Below are 18992 nucleotides of genomic sequence, written 5' to 3'. Positions count from 1 at the left end.
GTCTCATACAGTAGAAATGGATTCGACTTTCTAGTGGGGAATTCTTTTATAAAGTATTTTGTCTACCTTCTGTGATGTTGTATATTGCTGAGCCTGAATTGACTTTGACAGGCAGGGTCAAAGCAGCCTGCCTCCTAAATTATCTAAATTGTGTTGTGTAAAACACTAACAGTTCACTGGCACTTGTACTCTCCATGCACAGATCCGGATGGTGGATACGGACACGGATGAGAAACTGGTTTTCCCGTGTAGAAGATGGCTGTCTCGAGAGGAAGATGATCATGAGATTTGCAGGGAGATACCAGCTGTAAGAAAAGGAGAGCCTCACTTGCCCAGTAAGTTTTTATGTTTTATTTATGCTGATGTTTTCTAAAGCTGATTATGAACTTGACAAAGACTCGTACTTCAAGTTCCATTTCAAACAGTTTCAGATTTTGTCTTTTCCCGCTTCCAGTATTGTGGTTCTACAATGTCTTCTCCAGTATGACTGAGTGCCATGCTTTGAAATAACACATTTGTCAACTAAAACCATATTCTCCCCTCCAAAAAAGGATGTAGGCTCTGAGGTAGATCCTGAAAAATTCTTAACATTTATGAGGTGGTCTGTGTCAATTTTTCTTATTTTGAACTGATGTTACCAATTGCAATTTCTTTATTTCCTTATATGCCTCAAATGAAATTGGTATAATATTAAAAGCATGGTAAACCCATATGTTGAAATAGAGTGAAACAAAAAATCATAAATCAAAAGTAGCATCATCACTCTGGCAGAATGCAAAAAGGTAAGTGGGCCAACTTTAGTTTCTTAACTCTTTAAACCCCTTCGGACGCTGGGAGCGTTCGATACTAGTGACAACTAGGCCTACTGTTTCGTTTCATTTAGTGCTAGTTTTTGCTTGCTTTTCGGAACTATTCCTGATCTAAGTTTCCGCCATTTAAAAGTTGGCGGCAAGTTCAGATTGTGTTTTTTGATGTTATTATCAGACATAGTGCACCATGTGTAGGTGACTGCAGAAAAAACTCTGGGAAACAATGGAAAAAACTCAGGGTTTAAAGAGTTAAAAAGTAGAGAGTTAAATTCCTCTGACATTCCTGTATTCCACAGTTATCAAATACGAGGTGGCAGTCGTCACTGGGGACCTGTGGAATGGTGCCACTGATGCCAACGTGTATTTGACCATCTATGGGGACCGTGGGGATTCTGGCGTGCGCCAACTCTACGTGTCAGACAAGGAGCGAGCCTTCAACAAAGGACAGACGAACCGCTTCACAATTGAGGCTGTGTCTCTGGGTCACCTGAAGCGAGTCATTGTGGGTCATGACGGCACTGTGCCAGGTGGGAATTGGCAGAATTTAATGTATTCTGTTTCTAATACTTTTTTTATGTTATATAGTTCTCTGCTTACATAAGTTTTTTATACCTTGTTCTTTGACTCATACTCATAGTCTTTGGGTGGGATTTTTCGTTATAAGCTGAATTTGTATTATGGATTTTTAGAAATAGTAAAAAATTATGTTCATTTTTTTACCTCTGTTGACTGGAGAAAAGAATTGATTTTGACTGGGGTGTTAAAATTAGTAGAAAACATTGTGTCCACTCAAAAGGAACGAATCTCTTCTTTTGTTTATGGTGCCAAGAAAATTCACTAAGTCAAGAGGCCCAAGTTGAAATTCTATACTATGACTTTATACAATGTGGACTCCTGCCACTGATGCATGCAGACACTTTGATTCTGCAGATGAACACGCAGTTGTTGGTTTTCTCTGGCCAGATGGCCATACTTGATGCTATGGTATGCTGGCACCATAGATTTATCTTAAACAAGCTGGGTACCCCGTTCGATGAATGGACTCAAAAGAATCGATCGTCAAGTCATTATGGAACCAATATGCACTGTTTGTGAACGGAAGCCTCACTTGTTTACAATGGCGTCTAAGGAGACGAACTTTCCCAAGATTAAATCTAAACGAAACTAATGAAAAACTGAAAATTAAACCACAGTGACTTCAGACTCCATATTATAACTGTGCTCCCTTTAAATGATTCTGAACCACCTTAATTTTCTCAAATTGGAAAGTTCAGTGGTTGGGAAGTTTTAGGGGGCCAAAGTGACGAACTTTCACAAATATAATATGTATAGATATCCTAGACTGTGCTCACTGATGTAATTTCTGTGTATTACGGAACACCCCATGTGACTCAGTTTAGAGAAAAATGAAGTGCAGAGGGGAAAGATGTGCACTCTGATGTAATTCCTGTTTACTGTGGTGCACACCATCTGATGACTTAATTTGGAGCCAGATGAAGTCATCATCATCATTGCCTTTCTCATCCTGGATCAGGATATAGGACACTCTGTTCGTGTTTTTGTAACTCAGTTTTTACAGGGTTGGGTAGTTGGCCCTCTGCATACTGGCACTTTTCAGGAGACCAGACCTACGTACCTTTAGTCACCTCTTACGACAAGCAGTAGCACATTAGTTGTTATTCTTTGCTCCCCCATAGTAAAACTATGCCCCCCGACCTGTCATAGTTCGTTAAGCGTGAATATGTGCAGAGGACAGTAAGCTGATCGTGAGCTCTGTGGTTGCAATATGCCCCCCCCCCCACCCCCACATGCAGAGGTGCCAGATGAAGTGCAAGGGGGGGAAGATGCAGTGCAGTGTGCACTCAACTGTAGCAAAACTAGTGTTTTGCCCTTATCTGGACGCCCATTGTGCGCATGCTTCTCAGCCAAATTCTTGCAGAGAGCAAAGAACGATGGCCGTTATAGAACATTGTTTTAAAAATCGTATTTTAAGTCTATGCTAGGATGGAAATGTGGATTTCTGCAGCACCTCTCTTTTTCATGGTAAGAGGCATTGCCATTTCCACAAACTCATGTGATAACAGAAGAGGTAACTTAAAAATAATAATAATAATGAAGATCATTTCTATAGCGCCCACTCCTGTGTAAACACAGCTGTAGGCGCTTTACATAAATGCATGTATGAACTTTAAGCTGAAAGTTGTGACTGCTGAGGTTGCTAGTACTTTCAGTAGCTGTGCCGAAGTGTTTTAAGATAAAACTGAAAAGTCTCTGTGTCCTTATATTATTGTGCCTTTTCTTTGAGTATATTTATGTTTATGTCTGTGACTTTATCATGACACAGGAGATGGCTGGTTTCTGGAGAAGCTGAGTATTCAGGAACCTGATGCCAAGCCTCATGAGATCTATCAGTTTTACTGTGGCAGGTGAGGAAATACTTTGCAACTCTCCCTAAATAAGGTCTCGTACATAACTCTTTAGACCCTGAGTTTTTCCCACCTGGGCATACTATGTCTCATTAAAACCCCAAAATCTTGCCTCTAACTTCTAAAAGGCAGAAACAGTTGTCACTGGTATCGAATGGGGAACAGGGTTATTACCGCCGGACGCTACCAGTGCCCAATGGGGTTTAAAGAGTTAAAGCACATTTGCTTCTGACAGTGATGTTTCTAGCATCAACATTTCTCTGCCATGGTCTTGTGCAGTAGATCATTACCCATCATCCTGTTGTTGTTGTTTTTTAAAGAATCTCTGCTCGAACAATCCTTGATTATTCTGGATGACGGTCATTTTGTTATCACCACCTCTGTACACACTCCACTCTGGTGATGTTTCTGGTATCTGATACTTACCATCTACCTGTCACCACTTCATTTTTGATGTTGTTCTTTCAGTTTTTAAATAATATTCACACAATGTTTATTTGATCTATTTGAAAGAGCAATTGGCAAATAGTGAGTTATGTCGTCTTTGCGTTTGCTGCTAGCTTATTTAATTTTTCTGTGTATTGGAGTTTTATTCAGTTTCTATTTCAATCTTCTCCAGATGGTTGGATGAAGGTGAGGATGATGGAAAAATTGTGAGGGAACTGAAAGTGCAAGATGAGTATATGGACGATATACTGGAGAAGAGAAACGTAAGTTTATTCTCTTATAAGTACAACATGTCAATATGTCACTTGTCTACTTGTCTATTGTAGTGAAATGTAATGGGTGGCTTGCTGTCACCTGTCACCATAGCCATGTTTGTCCATTGGTGCCCCATTCCTCGCCACAACAAGCCTCTATCTGCTCCGTTCTCTGCTTTGATGTATTTTTTTTATAAAGCTATAGACCACTGTAAGATTTCATGATTTTGATATTTACTATTTTTTTAAATGATGTTTAATAGAGTAAACAATGTCATGTTAATCGTTTTGTGTTGAGAATTTTATCAATTCTATTGCCCATATTTTATCTGTCTTTTTCTTTCAGTGGGAGTTCGAGAAATGGAAGTTTGAGAGCAAGAATCAAGTGATGTTTATCTCTAAGCTGACAGGGAAGAGTCTACGTATCAAAGGAGATGGCTCCGTGGATGGCCTTGGAGAAGAGGAGGACCCGGGATGTAAGTTCCATCACTGTATTGATATATTGCTGCTGTTTCAAGGATCATTCGCTGTAATTCAAAAAGTCACTTTTGCTTAGCAACTGAAATGCTTCTGGAGCTGTAAGGGGGGGGGGGGGTGAGGAATCCTGTTCAGTTTTTCTTTGAACTGTTTTGTTCAAAGCAGTTATCGAGGTAGAAAAAAGATGAATTTGAAGTCTAAATACTTCGAACTTAAAAAGTGAAAATCTATTTATTAAATTTTTGTTGGGGAGGGACTCTAGAGCTGCCTTTTATCCAGGGTGTTGAGACCATTGTTTTCATAGTTGGGTAATTACTCTAGATTTTGTAATATGAAGAAATTATGCATTTTGAAGATTTGTGGTTAAAAAGGATGTATATTTACATTCGTACATCTTTTTGAATGAGTTACTGGACACCTTTTATTGTCTAGACAAGAGATATGATGTGGTTTTGGGTGGTAGACGGGTGCTCTGGTGTGGTTTGCTCCTTCTTTACTATCAAACATCTATCGTTCTTATCTCCCCTCCTTCTTTTTTATTTTTGTTACTTTCTTGTGACATCTCTAACCTTCTGGCGCTCATATGACCTTATCATATGCTGTTGTGAGCGCCGTAAAACATCTACTAAAACGAAACAACTTGTTTTAAATTTCCTCAGCTGTCTTCATTGTGTCTTCCAAGAAACCCATGGTTCGAATCTTCACCAGTCTTCTCAATGGCAACTACCACATGGCCATTGATCATGGCAAAATCACTGGACAGGTAGGCAGGTTTTATTGTGTCTAGACATATTTTTTTCAAAAGTGATTGAAATTAAAAAATATGTTGTAAGTGTACATGGATTTGAGGGCTTATGTTTGACCTTCTCTACACAAACATGCTTTATCTACACCAGAAGGGTAAATTGATGACATGGATTTAAGACTTAGAATGGATTATCTGCTTTAGGCTCAAACACTTGTTTTGAGTAGAAAAAAATGCAGAGAGAAAAAAAATCAAGGAAATGAATTCTCTGGATGCCTTGCTGTGCTATGAGAAGAAAGCTAAAATATGTGATATGTGCAGAAAGTATTGTTCAGTAATCTCCTGTCCAAGACAATAAGCTGTATACACAACCACATGCCACTCCCTTCCAACCCTTGAGGTTTTTCTATACTATAATGTCGCTGTCCAAAAGAATCACCTATCTAAGATGACCACTTCTCTCCCTGACAAAAATGGAAAGTTGTCTTCGACAGATTCGACTGTAAATCGATGGATTCCAAGCCAGTGGACGTATAGTTTTAAAGCTTTCTCAGAATTGCTTCCAAATTATTTCTAATTCTTAAGAAATTAGGTCCGCACACCACACACTTACAATATTTTTGTCAAAAAGGGCCGAGGTGGACCGCAGTGTGAGTTCCGCCTCCACGTGCAGTCCGACCGGACGGTGATGCTGGAAGGTGCCAAGGCTCCTCTTCAGTTCGTCACGCTGGAGGAGAACGGCAAGCTGGGAGATTCCAGGTCCACCCTGGACAAAGACCCGGCCAAGAGGTTCCATGTTTATGCAAAGGTACCACAACGATTTTTGTTTTTACGTCAGTGTGTTTTTGTTCTTGTACACTCTATGCCCACGAGTGTGTCTATGATCATGTGTGCATGATAAGGTGATACAAGCTTTTCATTTAATGATGAAGCTAGCTGGTATTTAAGGAGCCCTCACTTGTAACTGTTTAACTTTAAAAAATTGATATTTTGTATTTGTCAAAGTTAAATGAAATATTGTGAACCATGGTTATAACTGACTCTTTTCTGCATCAAGAGTTTTATTGCATATCGATTCTAACATGGGAACTGATAAATCCTAACATGATTTCATCTCCGCACAAAATGAAACTTTTTTTTTTTCAAATACAAACATTCCCTCGTGTAGTATGTGAATTTTGAAAGTCTAACTAATAAAAAAGAAATAGAAACATACAATTAGCAATACACAAAGTTTAGTCACGTCAAATGAGGGCATTTACATCATATATTGAAGTAAAAAAACTTGAAATATTTTCATACAGCAGTGACAATATTCTACTAACACCACATGTTACTCGATCACAGGGTGTCATGCGCCATAGAGGCATCATCATGCTGAAGACTTCCAACACCCAGGCCGTCAGTGTAGACCACGACAAGAACGTGTACGCCACCGGCCGCTGCAACAAAGCGGCGCATTTCCGGGTGCACAAAGTAGCCGATGGAGGGATCCGCATGTTTGAGAGTATGATCTACCCAGGTTTCTACCTGCGGATGAAGGAGGGCAAGCTGGACTGCAATGTGAGTTTCTTTTTCCTTTGTCATTATAGTTATAGAAACGTTTAGTCATTTCAAATGCGCTTATAAGAGGAACAGATACTGGTTGCTTTAATTGTTATGTTACTCCAAGTTCGCCCTTAACTAATATGAACACTTGTAGGACAAACTTTGTTTACATCATTTTCTTCATTCTTGTTGTTTATTCAAATTTTGTTGGAAATAGAGTTTGAAAATTGAAGCTTCTTGAAAATATTTTTTTAATTATGATTTCTTTTGCTTTTAAAAAAAATATACTTTTGCATATTTGTTGACCTGACCCTTATTGAATGTAAATGCTTTTTATGGTCAAATAATGGTCATTGTTCATCGTCCTCAGACTAGTAGTAGTAATAGTTGCAAAAATGAAAGCATTTTTTTTTCATGTTAGTAGATATTTTCTATTGTCAGGTAATGACTCAATAGTGGCCAAATGGGCTTTTGATTGAGTCTCCTTTTGTTTAATTTTGTAAAGAGTTTATTAAATTCAGCCTTAATTGTATTATTTTCCAAGTCTGTTCTATTTTGTCTTTGAAAAATTTCACCAGCTTTTCAGATGTAGAGGGGGGGGGGGACGGCTGTGGATTTTTGATAGACATTAAATGACCAGTGCCATACAAAGGGCCATCAGTAGTCTGACGTTGCTCCTTGATATCTAGGACTTACAATGTTGTGAGGAATAACTCTGACTGTAATTTACGCTCTTTAATTTTCATATATCTTATCTAATTTCTAATTTTGAGTTTTGTTAACTTGTTAGCTTAATTTTGAAAATTATCTCTTGTTTATGCTATTTCTGTTTATGCACTCAATAATATTGTTCACTCAAAAAATGCATTTGTAAATTCAAACTTAAATGATATTCCAGAGTAATAATATTGTGTTTTCAGTGCTAATGTATTAAAATTAGAGATAAAGAGATAATGGTTAGCTCAGGTATATAGTCGTGCCTGCTACTACCCTTCAAAAGTATCTCTTGAAACGGGTCCATCTAATATTATGTATCCCAGGGTACATTTGATGACGATGATGAAGAGGTGAGAAAATCTGGCCTCTTCAACTCTGCCATCCCTTTTTCCTTCCTCCATACTGTCCAATCTCCCACTTCCCATTTGTCCCCCCACATTCTTGCCTTTTTAGGATGTGCACATGGTACAGCTTTTCTACTTCGGAAGTTTTGCTGTACAGCGATGCACAATGAAAACTGGCTTTGCCTTTTGGCTTTGAGGAGTTTGCCTTGTGTGGTTACCTCATTACGGCTTTTTCCTTTACGTGAAGATTTCTCCTTTGAGTTTATGGCAGAGATCCTGAATATATAGATTTTCTCAGTCAGTCATGGTATTGGGGAATAGTGGTGCACTGATCCCGTAGACTTTTTTTGTTTGTAGAAAACACCTTGTGTAAAACTCAGAGGTGTTTGAAATGTCAACTCCATGTCTACCTATTGCCATATTTACCTATCATCGTGTCTACCTATCACAATGTCATTGCAAGTAAACTATTCTTAACTTTGATAAGTTGAAATTAAGCAAAATCAGTTCCAGTCATTTTTAAAAGTTGCTGTTTGTTGACTCTAAGTTAACTTCTAGAAACCTCAGTACGAGCTAGTGTTGGTTTCCCACCTTCAAATGAAAAGTGGTTTCCTTTATCTAGCTGTTTTGAGCTAAAAATACAAATTTAAGGCACAGATGTCTTTTCTTTTTCTCTGCTCTTCTTTCTTTTGTTAGCTTCTTTCTGGTTTAGTCATATCACCTAATAATGTATTGGCAAGCAAGAGTACAGGCATGGATTTGACTCTGAGTATGTGTTTTTGGTTGTATGAAATCGCCTCTTGTAAAAATCAAGTACTAACAAATTTGAGATGTTCTCTTCATGGGTATTGTGCAGGCTTTTTGAGGAATTAAGAATGAAGGTTCTTTTTTTGTTTTAATCTCTTTTTCAAAGAAACGGAATACAAAGTGAAAAATAGTTTTCACTTACATTTTAGCTGGGGTTGGGGAAGACAAGGGACAAGGTGAGAAGATTATAGAAGTCTGTCGCAGTAGGATATCTATTTTTTTCCCTCCACCCTTTGATTTTTCAGGATGGTCTTCTTCTTACTGCACCTCTCAAAGCTGAACTTCTCCCTATTTCTTCTTACTGCACCTCTCAAAGCTGAACTTCTCCCTATTTCTTCTTACTGCACCTCTCAAAGCTGAACTTCTCCCTATTTCTTCTTACTGCACCTCTCAAAGCTGAACTTCTCCCTATTTCTTCTTACTGCACCTCTCAAAGCAGAACTGTATTTGATAAGCAAATCTGCTGCACAAACTATAGTGTTGGAAATATTCATGCACAATGCGTTTTCAAAATACTCTTACCAGGTTTTAGTTTCTCTCGGCTTCTTATGTTCTTCACTAAGTCTCTGCTCTTCCAATTAAAAAACCAGCCTTACGGTCTGAACGTTTCAATTCAGGAGAGAGTCTCTATAAATAAGCCGTTCTCTGTGCCTTTGTTCCCCATTTCCACCCAGAACAGACCCTAGCTCAGTGTGACCCTTCAAGAACTAAAGCATACGCTAATGTATTGGAAACATGAGTGTGCTAGTGGCAAGCCCACACAGCAAACACACCATATGGCAAAGTGCTTAAATTATTCAGTGTTATTTAGTGTACTAAAAATGCTAGTTTCTGTAGCTTTTGGGTTGAAAAGCAGAGTGTGTTAAAGCCTCACAACAGTTTATTCATATCTATGTTCATAAATAAGATTAAGTGTCCATAGTTGGCGTGTCTAACCCAAAACATATTTGCAGGAGATGAAGTATAAGGAAAAATGAAAGGGTAAAGAATTAATTAATTATCCACATTCAATCAAATACAAACAGCTTCAGGTGTTCCTTGAGCCAACTGTTTCACCATTTTGCTTCATCATGTAAAAGGTAAAAATACAGTTACCCAAATAGATGGCAGGTGTTCTGTTGAATTTTGAGCTGGATCTTAGTTTCAAGAAAATTATTTTCTTCTCGAAGTGGAAATTATTATATTCAATATTATCGTAACTCGATGTGGAAATGGTTTTTCCAGTTTGTCTTTGGAAAGTATTTACTTGTCATGCTGTAAGTATGTTTATGAATATCAAATTGAGCATGCCTTTTATTTTCTTGTTTGGCATTAATGGCTTTCTTACCTGTATCAGGTTATGGAAACATTGCTGTGTTATTGAAAGACTTGAAGGGTTTTTATTGTGTGTTGATGTATTCTTTTTTAAAAGTTTGGACTTTTTCTTTGATTGTTATATATTTGTAGAAATAGAAATTTTGGCTTTATTAATTTTTTTTTCCCCTTATGCTTGGAGTGGAATCATTATTCTTTGATGGCAGAGTATCTTTTATTTAAGAAGTAGGATAAGAAAAAAAAAGCGTTTAATCTTGTTTTATTCACTGGTGTGTGAACTATTGTTTTGAATTTTTTTTCTCAAGCTTAAGCTAGCTCGTCCTGGACCCTGATGTTAAAAGAAGTAATCTGTACAAAAAGTGCCGAAACACAGAACCTTTCTCATGGATAGGCCCCTTACGTTTGCTCCTCTGTCAAGTGGGAGAGTCCCATATACTGCGGTGTCCACTTAACAGCAACCCAGATAAGAGCAGCATCCGCCTAATAGCAGCTAGTGTTATAGAATTTTTCTATATAAATAACCCCCCCTAAATAGCAACCTTTTCCCTGAAAGCAACCTTTTTTTGCTATATATTGTCCACCAAAATTTTATTTGACAATTCAAAAACATTGTGAACGCAGAGATTGGCCTACAATTTCAATGTGTGTGTGCACCCCTCCTCTCTTGTTCTTCTCCCTCCTCACAACACCAATCAGGCCAAAAAATGCAGTTGGTTGAGAGTACATGAGCTCAGTTTACATCCTCTTGCCAGGAGCCCCACCTTTACTTCAAGAGTCTCCTGTCTAGCTGGGGGTAAAAAGGGAGGGGGGGGTTCCCTAGCCATAGTGTGCAACACTACAGCAGATACTTGAATACTATCTTTGTTTTCACTTTCTTTCTGACATCACGACATCACTGCACCCTTAGATTAGGACACTATATGTTTGTGTGTGTATGAAGGATGAGCAGGTGGAGTTATCTTCGCAATTTAACTCCCGTCCCCTCCTCCCCCCCCTCCCCCCAACCCTGTGATTAGCAGCGACCACCTCTGCCAAGCAGCAGTCAAAGCCTGCTTCCTGAGGCAAATGGTCTTAGGTGGACACCACAGTATGTCATAAGTCATACTCGGTGATTTGGTCTATGGGTCATATTTTTTCTTATTTATATTCCATTTTGTGTACTCATGCCTTGCTGGTTTTTTGGGTTCCACATCATTTTTCTTGATTTTCTCAGCAAATTGTTTTCATTCAATTGAATTGAACCTTAAACACCTTTTCTATCATGCGCATCAGATACAATATCTATTATGTGTGATTTTTCATTTTCACTCTAAGAAGAACACTGCTGCTTGACTGACAAAGCAGGCACTCACCTTTTGATCTTTTATTTCAAAGTTATTGTCAAACTTTTTAATGGGAGCATTTCAATTGCTGGACACATAAATCCAACAAGCACCATTTTGCAATTTGGCATTTGTGGGAGTCTCACACCCACCCATCAATATATCTCCAGTTCAACAAAGCCTTTCTTGGAAGTTGAAGTATTCTGGCGTTGGTAGTCTAGTGGTTAGGCTACCAGACTCGTAATCATGAATGGGTAACCAGCCATAAACAGCGAAAGACCTTGTCAGTATGTTTGTGTTCTAGTGCCTATAAATGGAAGCTTGCACTGTATGCTTCCCAGGAAGTTGCGATTGTTTCAGAATGCTACCAGGCCTAATCATGAATGGGTAACCAGCCATAAACAGCGAAAGACCTTATCAGTATGTTTGTGTTCTAGTGCCTATAAATGGAAGCTTGCACTGTATGCTTCCCAGGAAGTTGCGATTGTTTCAGAATGCTACCAGGCCTGCTTGGGTAATAGTACAGATTGTAAAGTGCATAGAGCTTACTGTTGAGCAGGAATTAGCGCTATACAAATGCTATCTATTGTCTATTATTATTCTTTTAAAATTAATCTGCTATAAGTTGTTACTCTAAGAATTCATTTAAGTATCAGTCCAAGTCATGCTTCTTCATCTGTTGTTGTATCGTATAACTTTCTCGCAATTTTGTTTCTTTGTTTGATAGATAATTGTCTACAAAAACCGTCAGTATTCAGAAATTAAACTGGTTATATGTATATGTTGAGGCAGTGAGGTTTGGACTGCGTTTGTATGCTCATATTTAATAATACAGACACATACATGTTTGCAGGCACAGACACTCATACACATGTGCACTTTATGCTTATGATGTTTATGATGTACAACAAGTTGAAAGCAGGTGGTTGGTGGGTGTTCTGGTGTGGCTTGCTCCTTCTTTCGTATTGAACTTCTATCATCTTTATCACCCCTCTTTCTTTTTTGTGTTTGTTACTCTCTTGTAACACCACTAATCTTTGGCACTTATATGACCTTATTGTGTTGCAAGTGCAGAAATGCTCTAACCAAAACTAAACAAGTTGAAATAATCATATTATTCTTTTTTCTTTTTTCGTTACCGTACCATCAGGGAAGCCGCAACGAGGAATCTCATTTCCTGGTGGAGAAGCACAAGGACAAAGGCTACTTCACGCTGCAGCAACACAAGCAGCGCGGCATGTACGTCGGCTTCACCCCGCGCGGCACGGTGCGACCCACCATCGACTCAGGCACCAACAACATCCACGTCTTCCCTGAAGTGGTCGAGTGTATGTCACCTCGTTTTGATTTGTTTCGTTGTTATTTTTTCATGCAAAATGGAGACCAGTGTCTGTGATATAATGGATAAGTTTGTCATCCTTCCATGCAGAATTTGTGAGTGGGTGGTTGGCAACCTTATTGTGTTGCCAGTGCAGTAAAACACTTACTAAAACTAAAAAAGTGGGTGGTTGGCAGATGCTCTGGTGTTGTTTGCTCCTTCTTTCCTATCATACATCTATCGTCTTGATCTCTCCTCCTTCTTTTTTGTGTTTGTTACTCTCTTGTGACACCTCTAATCTTCGACACTTATATGACCTTATTGTGCTGCATGTGCCGTAAAACACTTACTAAAAGATTTTCTTTTTAGTCTTTCTTTTCCTTTTTGAAATCATTTAACTCTTTCTGTACTGGGCACTAGTGCTTCAGCACTATGTGTTGAGCTACTTGGACTTCAAAGTTAAGACGTTGTACAAAATGAATTAATCCATCCAAGGGCATGCAACACCGGATAGGGTTTTGGTGACTCAGAACTCTTGCCCGGTACTTCTTTTATGTTTCCCGTTTTCATTTTTGATTTACTTCCGTCTTTCAGCTTTCAATTCAGCTGCAAACTAGTGTATGCTAATGGATAGACATTGAAAAAACATAATATTTAACCCTATCCGTATGTCATGTTTTACTATTGTATCCCTTCGACGTGGGGAACTCTGTGCCACCATTTCCAAAGAAGAAATTTACACGTTAATCCGATTCATACGCTTACATAGCAGTCTGTCAAAATGATTTTTTGAGAAATACTGAAAGTTTCAAAGAGATCTTCGTACTACTAGAAGTATTCTAAATCGTGAAGAATACAACCCCGGGGGTACAAAATCACCCCAGGGCATACGGCTAAGGTTAACAATTTCATTTACAAACCTCTCCAGTTGGCATCTCGAAACAACAGCTGACAGAAGAAAAGCTCACCCCCATCTCTGAAGGTGAAGGCTACATGGAGACCCCGAGGTCGCGTGTGTCTCCAGATTCGAAGCAGCCGGCCAAGCTAGAGATTGAGGGTAGGGATTTTCCTAGTTCTGTCTTCTTTCCCCGCCTGTACTCGTACGTGAGTGGCTGGTTGGCGGGTGCTCTGGTGGGGTTTGCATTTTCTTTCCTATCGAACATCTATCATCCTGATCTCTCCTCTTTCTGTTTTGTGTTTGTTTCTCTCCTGTAACACCTCGTATCTTCGGCACTTATATGACCTTATTGTGTTGCAAGTGCCGTAAAACTTAAACTAAAACTAAAACGAAACTAGAGAACGGGGAATGCGATAAACAAAAAAAAAGTACATGAAATGGGAGTGATTGATAGCTCTAGGTGTTTCTGAAAGCTTGGAATTTTTTTACAATTTGTACGTGCACTTCCTGTTTGTGTCTCTGTCTCTGTCTCTGTCTGTCTGTCTGTCTGTCTGTCTGTCTGTCTGTCTGTCTGTCTGTCTCTCTCTCTCTCTCTCTCTCTCTCTCTCTCTCTCTTTCTGTCTGTGTCTGTGTCTCTCTCTCTCTCTCTCTCTCTCTCTCTCTCTCTCCCTCTCTCTTCGCCCCTCCCCTCCCCCTCTCTCTGACCCTTTTCTGCTCTCTCTCTCTCTCTCTCTCTCTCTCTCTCTCTCTCTCTCTCTCTCTCTCTCTCTCTCTCTCTCTCCTTCTCTCTTTGCCCCTCCCCCCCTCTCACTCACTTCCATGTCTCTATTTTGTGATATCCAGAGGGAGACTTCAGGGTCCTGGTGAGTACAACAGAAAGCATGGAGCAGGGCAAAGTGGCCTTGGTCGTCTTTGGGGACAAGGGCAACTCCGGGCCCATCATTCTGCAGGGACCCACAGAGAATGGACCACTTTTCAAGGCTGGCAACTCGGATGAGTTCAAGGTGATTGTTGGTGTTCTCTGGGGGGGGGGGGTGTTGTTTTTGGGTTGTTTCGTTGGGATATTTCACAATCATGTATTTTGCGCAATGAAATTTCTATTGTATAAACCTGTTTGTCAACTATTATGTTTTCCTTGTACTTCATTTCGACTGTTTAGTGCTGTTTTTGTCAACAGAACTAGTGTCTTACGACAATGTCCATTTATGGATGGTGAAATGTACTCAGGACAGGTGTTAAAATCTATGCTAATTAAGTTACCAAGAAGTGCAACACTTTGCTTGATGCTGCACAATTCTACTGATTATTTAACTTCCAAGATGTTAAATATTATTCCTCTCACCCCCCCCCCCCCTCCCCCCGGGGCAGTTATACTGACTGAAGTGTCTTTAGGCCATTCTCTAAAAGAGATATTAACATGTTCTTATGCACAGTAGAATTTTAAATGGACTATTTTATCACTGTCATGCTCATACTGTGCCGGAACAACATAGGGGAAACTGCTGCTTTTTCTTTCCTAATCCTTACTATCGTCATTTTTCCTCTAATTCTTTTGCATGTTTGTCACTCGCTTGTGAACTGCTATTCCCGGGGTGCCTTGATATTTACTTTGTGCTGTTGAGGCTAGAGAGGTGAGTAGAGTAAGTCTGATTCCCTGTATGGACTTCTCTGTTGACATCCACCCCTGGTGCTTGTATGACCTTTTGCAGTTGTGAGGGCCGTAAAACCTTACTAAAACATTACTAAAACATTACTAAAACAAAATATTATTTGAGCTGTAATTTCTGTTGCAGGTGAACCTGGCTACTGTTGGGAAGATCAACAAAGTGAGATTGGAACTGATTCCTCGTAGCCAGAACAGAGAGCCCTCTTGGAAAGTACAGAAACTGATGCTCACAGACATGAACACACAGGTGTGAAATGAACAATGAACAATGTGTGTGTCTGTGAATGTGTGTTTTTGTGTGTGTGAGTGTGTGTGTGTCTGTGTGTGTGTGTGTGTGTGTGTTTGTGCAGCTGTGAATAGGTGGGTGGTTGGCGGGTGCTCTGGTGTGGTTTGTTTCTTCTTTCCTATCAAATGTCTATCGTCTTTATCTCCCCTCCTTCTTTTTTGTGTTTGTTACTCTCTTATAACACCTCTAATCTTCGGCACTTATATGACCTTATTGTGTTGCAAGTGCCGTAAAACACTTACTAAAACAACAAACACCTGTGAATATGTGTATCTGTGTGTGTGTATATGTGTGTGTACCTGTAAATATGTGTATCTTGTACAGCTGGGAATTTGTACATGTGTGTGTATGTTATATGTGTGCGTGTGTGTGTGTATGTGTGTGTGTGTGTGTGTATGTGTGGTATGTAAGTCTTAATTCTATATACTTATTATTATGCAGACTCTCTACTAACAGCTACTTTTTTTACTTTAGCCAGGAGTTCAGAGAGTGGATGCTATTAGTCCCTATCTTTTGTGACTCCGCAGCTTGACTTCTACCTCTTTTTTTAGTTTTTGTCTTTCCGGGACTTTTTTAAAGTCAAATTTTTTTTCATGTGCTTGATGGGTACTCTGGCGCAGCATGTTCCTGATGAAAATAAGTCTTTTTTCATGCCAACTGTCTGTGAGCTACAGCTCAACAATCACTCTTTCTCCTGTCTTTTTTTTTTCCTTTTTAAGATCATCTTTTATATTGCATGTGAGTGGTTGATGGGTTTTCAGGCATAGGCCTTCTCCTTTTACTTTTTCGGAATAAAATGGCCGTTATCCTAGTCTGCCCTTGGCACCATGTAGCTGTTACCATGATCACATACTTTATTGTAAAATATGACTTGGCTACATTTTGTATTATATGTTTTTGTACATCCTCATCACAGGAAAAGCTTGTTTTCAATTACGATCGCTGGCTGTCCAGAGAAAGAGAGGATCAAGATCTGATGAGAGAGTTACCTGTCGTGAGGGTTGGACAGGAGAAGGAAAGCTTGCCTGGTGAGAACAAAGCACCCTAGTATGTTTGTGCGTACTAAGTATGGTCTATTTGGCTGTTTATTGGGCAATCTGGCGTGTTGGTCAATAACAGGAAGTTAGGCCTTGCCTATTGTATTGTTTGACGTAAGTGTGTAAAGCAGAGAGAATGAGTGAGTCAGTGTGAGATGAGTTCAGTCTGGATTACAGCAGGGTAGAGGGAAGAGCTGTATCGAGGCAGAGGAGGCCTGCTGAGATTTTGGCGTGAGGAAAGGAGGAATGGTTGTTCAGAGCCTGAGTCTATTTCTGTACTTGTGTTGTGAGATTCCAACACATCGGGGCCCCACCACAGAGGAAAAGATCACACGATCTACAGAGAGAGAGACATGTTTGGCTAACCCTTGTAACTGTATACGCATCTCCGCAGGCAACCAAAAGGTTAGTGTTGAATATTCTTTCATGTACAAGTGACAACACAGAGGATGAGGAAAAAAGAAATGCAAAATTCCCTGAAATAGGGGGATGAGAGAAGCTGCTATCGTCAAGGATTATTTGCAAACTAGTCATTAGTTTTTGGGATGTTCTTCACTTAGATAAGGGTAAATATTATGATATGTTTAGATTATAACAGTCTGATTACTTGAGAAACTTGTTGAATGAAAGGAACAAAATCTTTATAAACCTATCATAGTTTTAATTATGCAGACTATGCTACTTGAATATTTACAATGATAATGTAGGCATGAACTGAGCTTGCAGGCATGTTTGGTTTGACTATTCTGTGAAATACAATGTCCTAGAGAGGCTTTCTCTTTTCTTGTTTGCAATGTTGAAGATGGAGTGACCAGTGACTTACACATCCCTCTGCAAACTTTGTTGCCTGTCTACAAAATGGGAGCAGGTTTTGGACATCATTGATAGATTCTATTTGATTACTATCTATCTGAGGTTTCTATGTATCTTTCTTGCCTTTTCCTTTGTACTTAATGACCACCGTTGTATCAATGTGCTTGGCTTGAACTCAGACAGGCAGGCGCTGCATTCCATCGCAACATATGAAAGTAAATGTGATGTTATGATCTCTAATTTGTGTCCTGAAATAATTAAATGTATGGATAATTAGGGCAATGCATGTCTTGGAATAAAAGCATTTTGGTAAACAAAGAAGCCTAGAAGGGAAGGAAATGTGTGCATGACAAAGACAATGTTACATACAACCGGTTTCATTCAAAACGGCATGCAAGAAACTGAAGAGAATTGTCTGTGTTCAGAGTATTTGATTCTTATGTGACTCTTCTAACCATTTCTGTAGGTGGTTGGCTCCTTCTTTCCTATCAACAAACATCTATTGTCCTGATCTCTTCTTCTTTTTTATATTTGTTACTCTTTTGTAACACCTCTAATCTTCGGCACTTATACGACCTTATTGTGTTGCAACTGCCCTAAAACTTTTATTAAAACTAAAACTAACCCTTTTTTGCAGTGAATGTGCATTGCTGGGACTGAATCCTTTCCCAGTGGTGCTATGTAACAAAACTTTCTAAGAAATGGTCGTTTTATTGTATATACTTACTTACTTTTACTTTAATTTTTCATCCTATGCTGCCGTTAAGCGTCGAGGGGAGATGCAGTTTTCTATGGTAGGCCAGCTCCGCAGCTCTTTCAGTTGTGATATTATGTTTTCTCAGAGTTTCCTTGACACCTTCGATACACCTTTTGCGTGGCCTTCCTCCTCCTTTATAGCCTGAGTGCTTGGTGTTGTAGGCTTTCGAGGCTGGTTGGCCAGGTGACATACGTAACAGGTGGCCAAACCATTTTATTCTCTGTCTTTCTATGTAATGCAGGCAGGACTCAATGCCGATAGCTGCTCTTACCTCTTCATTTCTCTGCCTATCTCATCTATTATTTTATATAGCCCTGTGAAAGTAGTGTCCACTTCATTTTGGGACATACTGTATGACAGAGGATGCGGTGGCGGAGCTGTTAGCGCGCTCGTCTCCGAAGAGGAAAGTCCGTGTTCGAGCCTCGGTTCGGACACAGATTTTTTTCGCCCCCTCCTGCCCACCCAGCAGTAATGGGTACCTGACTTCAAATTACGGAAGTAGAGACAGCATGGAAAAGAACTGGCCACCCTACCACAATATGCCGAAGGCCCGAAAGTTGTCTCACTAACAAGGCAATACCCAATGTCCAGATCGGATGCGGGAACAACTTTACTGTATGACAATGTTTCCTCTGTGTTTTCCTCTCAGTGGTCAAGTACGTTGTGACAGTGTACACTGGCAAGGACCCTGGCTCTGAGACTGAGGCGCAGATCTACATCAACATGTTTGGTGACATTGGAGACTGTGGCAAGAGGTGGCTGCGACTGACCAACAGACCCACACCCTTCCAACGTGGTCAGGTATGTGTTGATGTAAAGATCTGGAAAAGTAAATGATCATGACACATTCACCTCACAGCAGGAAATTTGCTTTTTTACGCATATACAGTCGTGATCAGGAATTTCATTACATTGGGTTGGAAACTTTTTTACTCTTCACTGGTTCTTTCTTTCTCTCTCCTTTCTCTATCTCTCTCCCTCTATCTCTCTCTCTCTCTCTCTCTCTC

The 18992-nt window shown here is 39.6% G+C and overlaps 1 protein-coding gene across 2 annotated transcripts in view; it reads left to right on the top strand.

Annotated features, from left to right (window-relative positions):
• Nucleotides 1–18992, top strand: part of LOC101859869 (lipoxygenase homology domain-containing protein 1) — a 99643-nt gene that overhangs the window by 6639 nt on the left and 74012 nt on the right. Inside the window, exons 7-21 of one of the 2 annotated variants that reach the window (XM_005101504.3) lie at nt 203–335; nt 1106–1336; nt 3154–3235; nt 3855–3945; nt 4283–4412; nt 5073–5176; nt 5790–5966; nt 6506–6721; nt 7747–7773; nt 12361–12538; nt 13457–13585; nt 14270–14430; nt 15220–15339; nt 16295–16406; nt 18635–18786. In XM_005101504.3, coding sequence (XP_005101561.1) covers nt 203–335; nt 1106–1336; nt 3154–3235; nt 3855–3945; nt 4283–4412; nt 5073–5176; nt 5790–5966; nt 6506–6721; nt 7747–7773; nt 12361–12538; nt 13457–13585; nt 14270–14430; nt 15220–15339; nt 16295–16406; nt 18635–18786 — 2043 coding nt within the window. The remainder of the gene's footprint in view (nt 1–202; nt 336–1105; nt 1337–3153; nt 3236–3854; nt 3946–4282; nt 4413–5072; nt 5177–5789; nt 5967–6505; nt 6722–7746; nt 7774–12360; nt 12539–13456; nt 13586–14269; nt 14431–15219; nt 15340–16294; nt 16407–18634; nt 18787–18992) is intronic. The other variant, XM_013084325.2, reaches the window with a different exon arrangement.

The sequence above is a fragment of the Aplysia californica genome, unplaced genomic scaffold (genome assembly GCF_000002075.1).
Source record: "Aplysia californica isolate F4 #8 unplaced genomic scaffold, AplCal3.0 scaffold00285, whole genome shotgun sequence".
Lineage (NCBI taxonomy): Eukaryota > Metazoa > Mollusca > Gastropoda > Aplysiida > Aplysiidae > Aplysia > Aplysia californica.
This window is presented reverse-complemented; position numbering and strand designations above follow the sequence as displayed.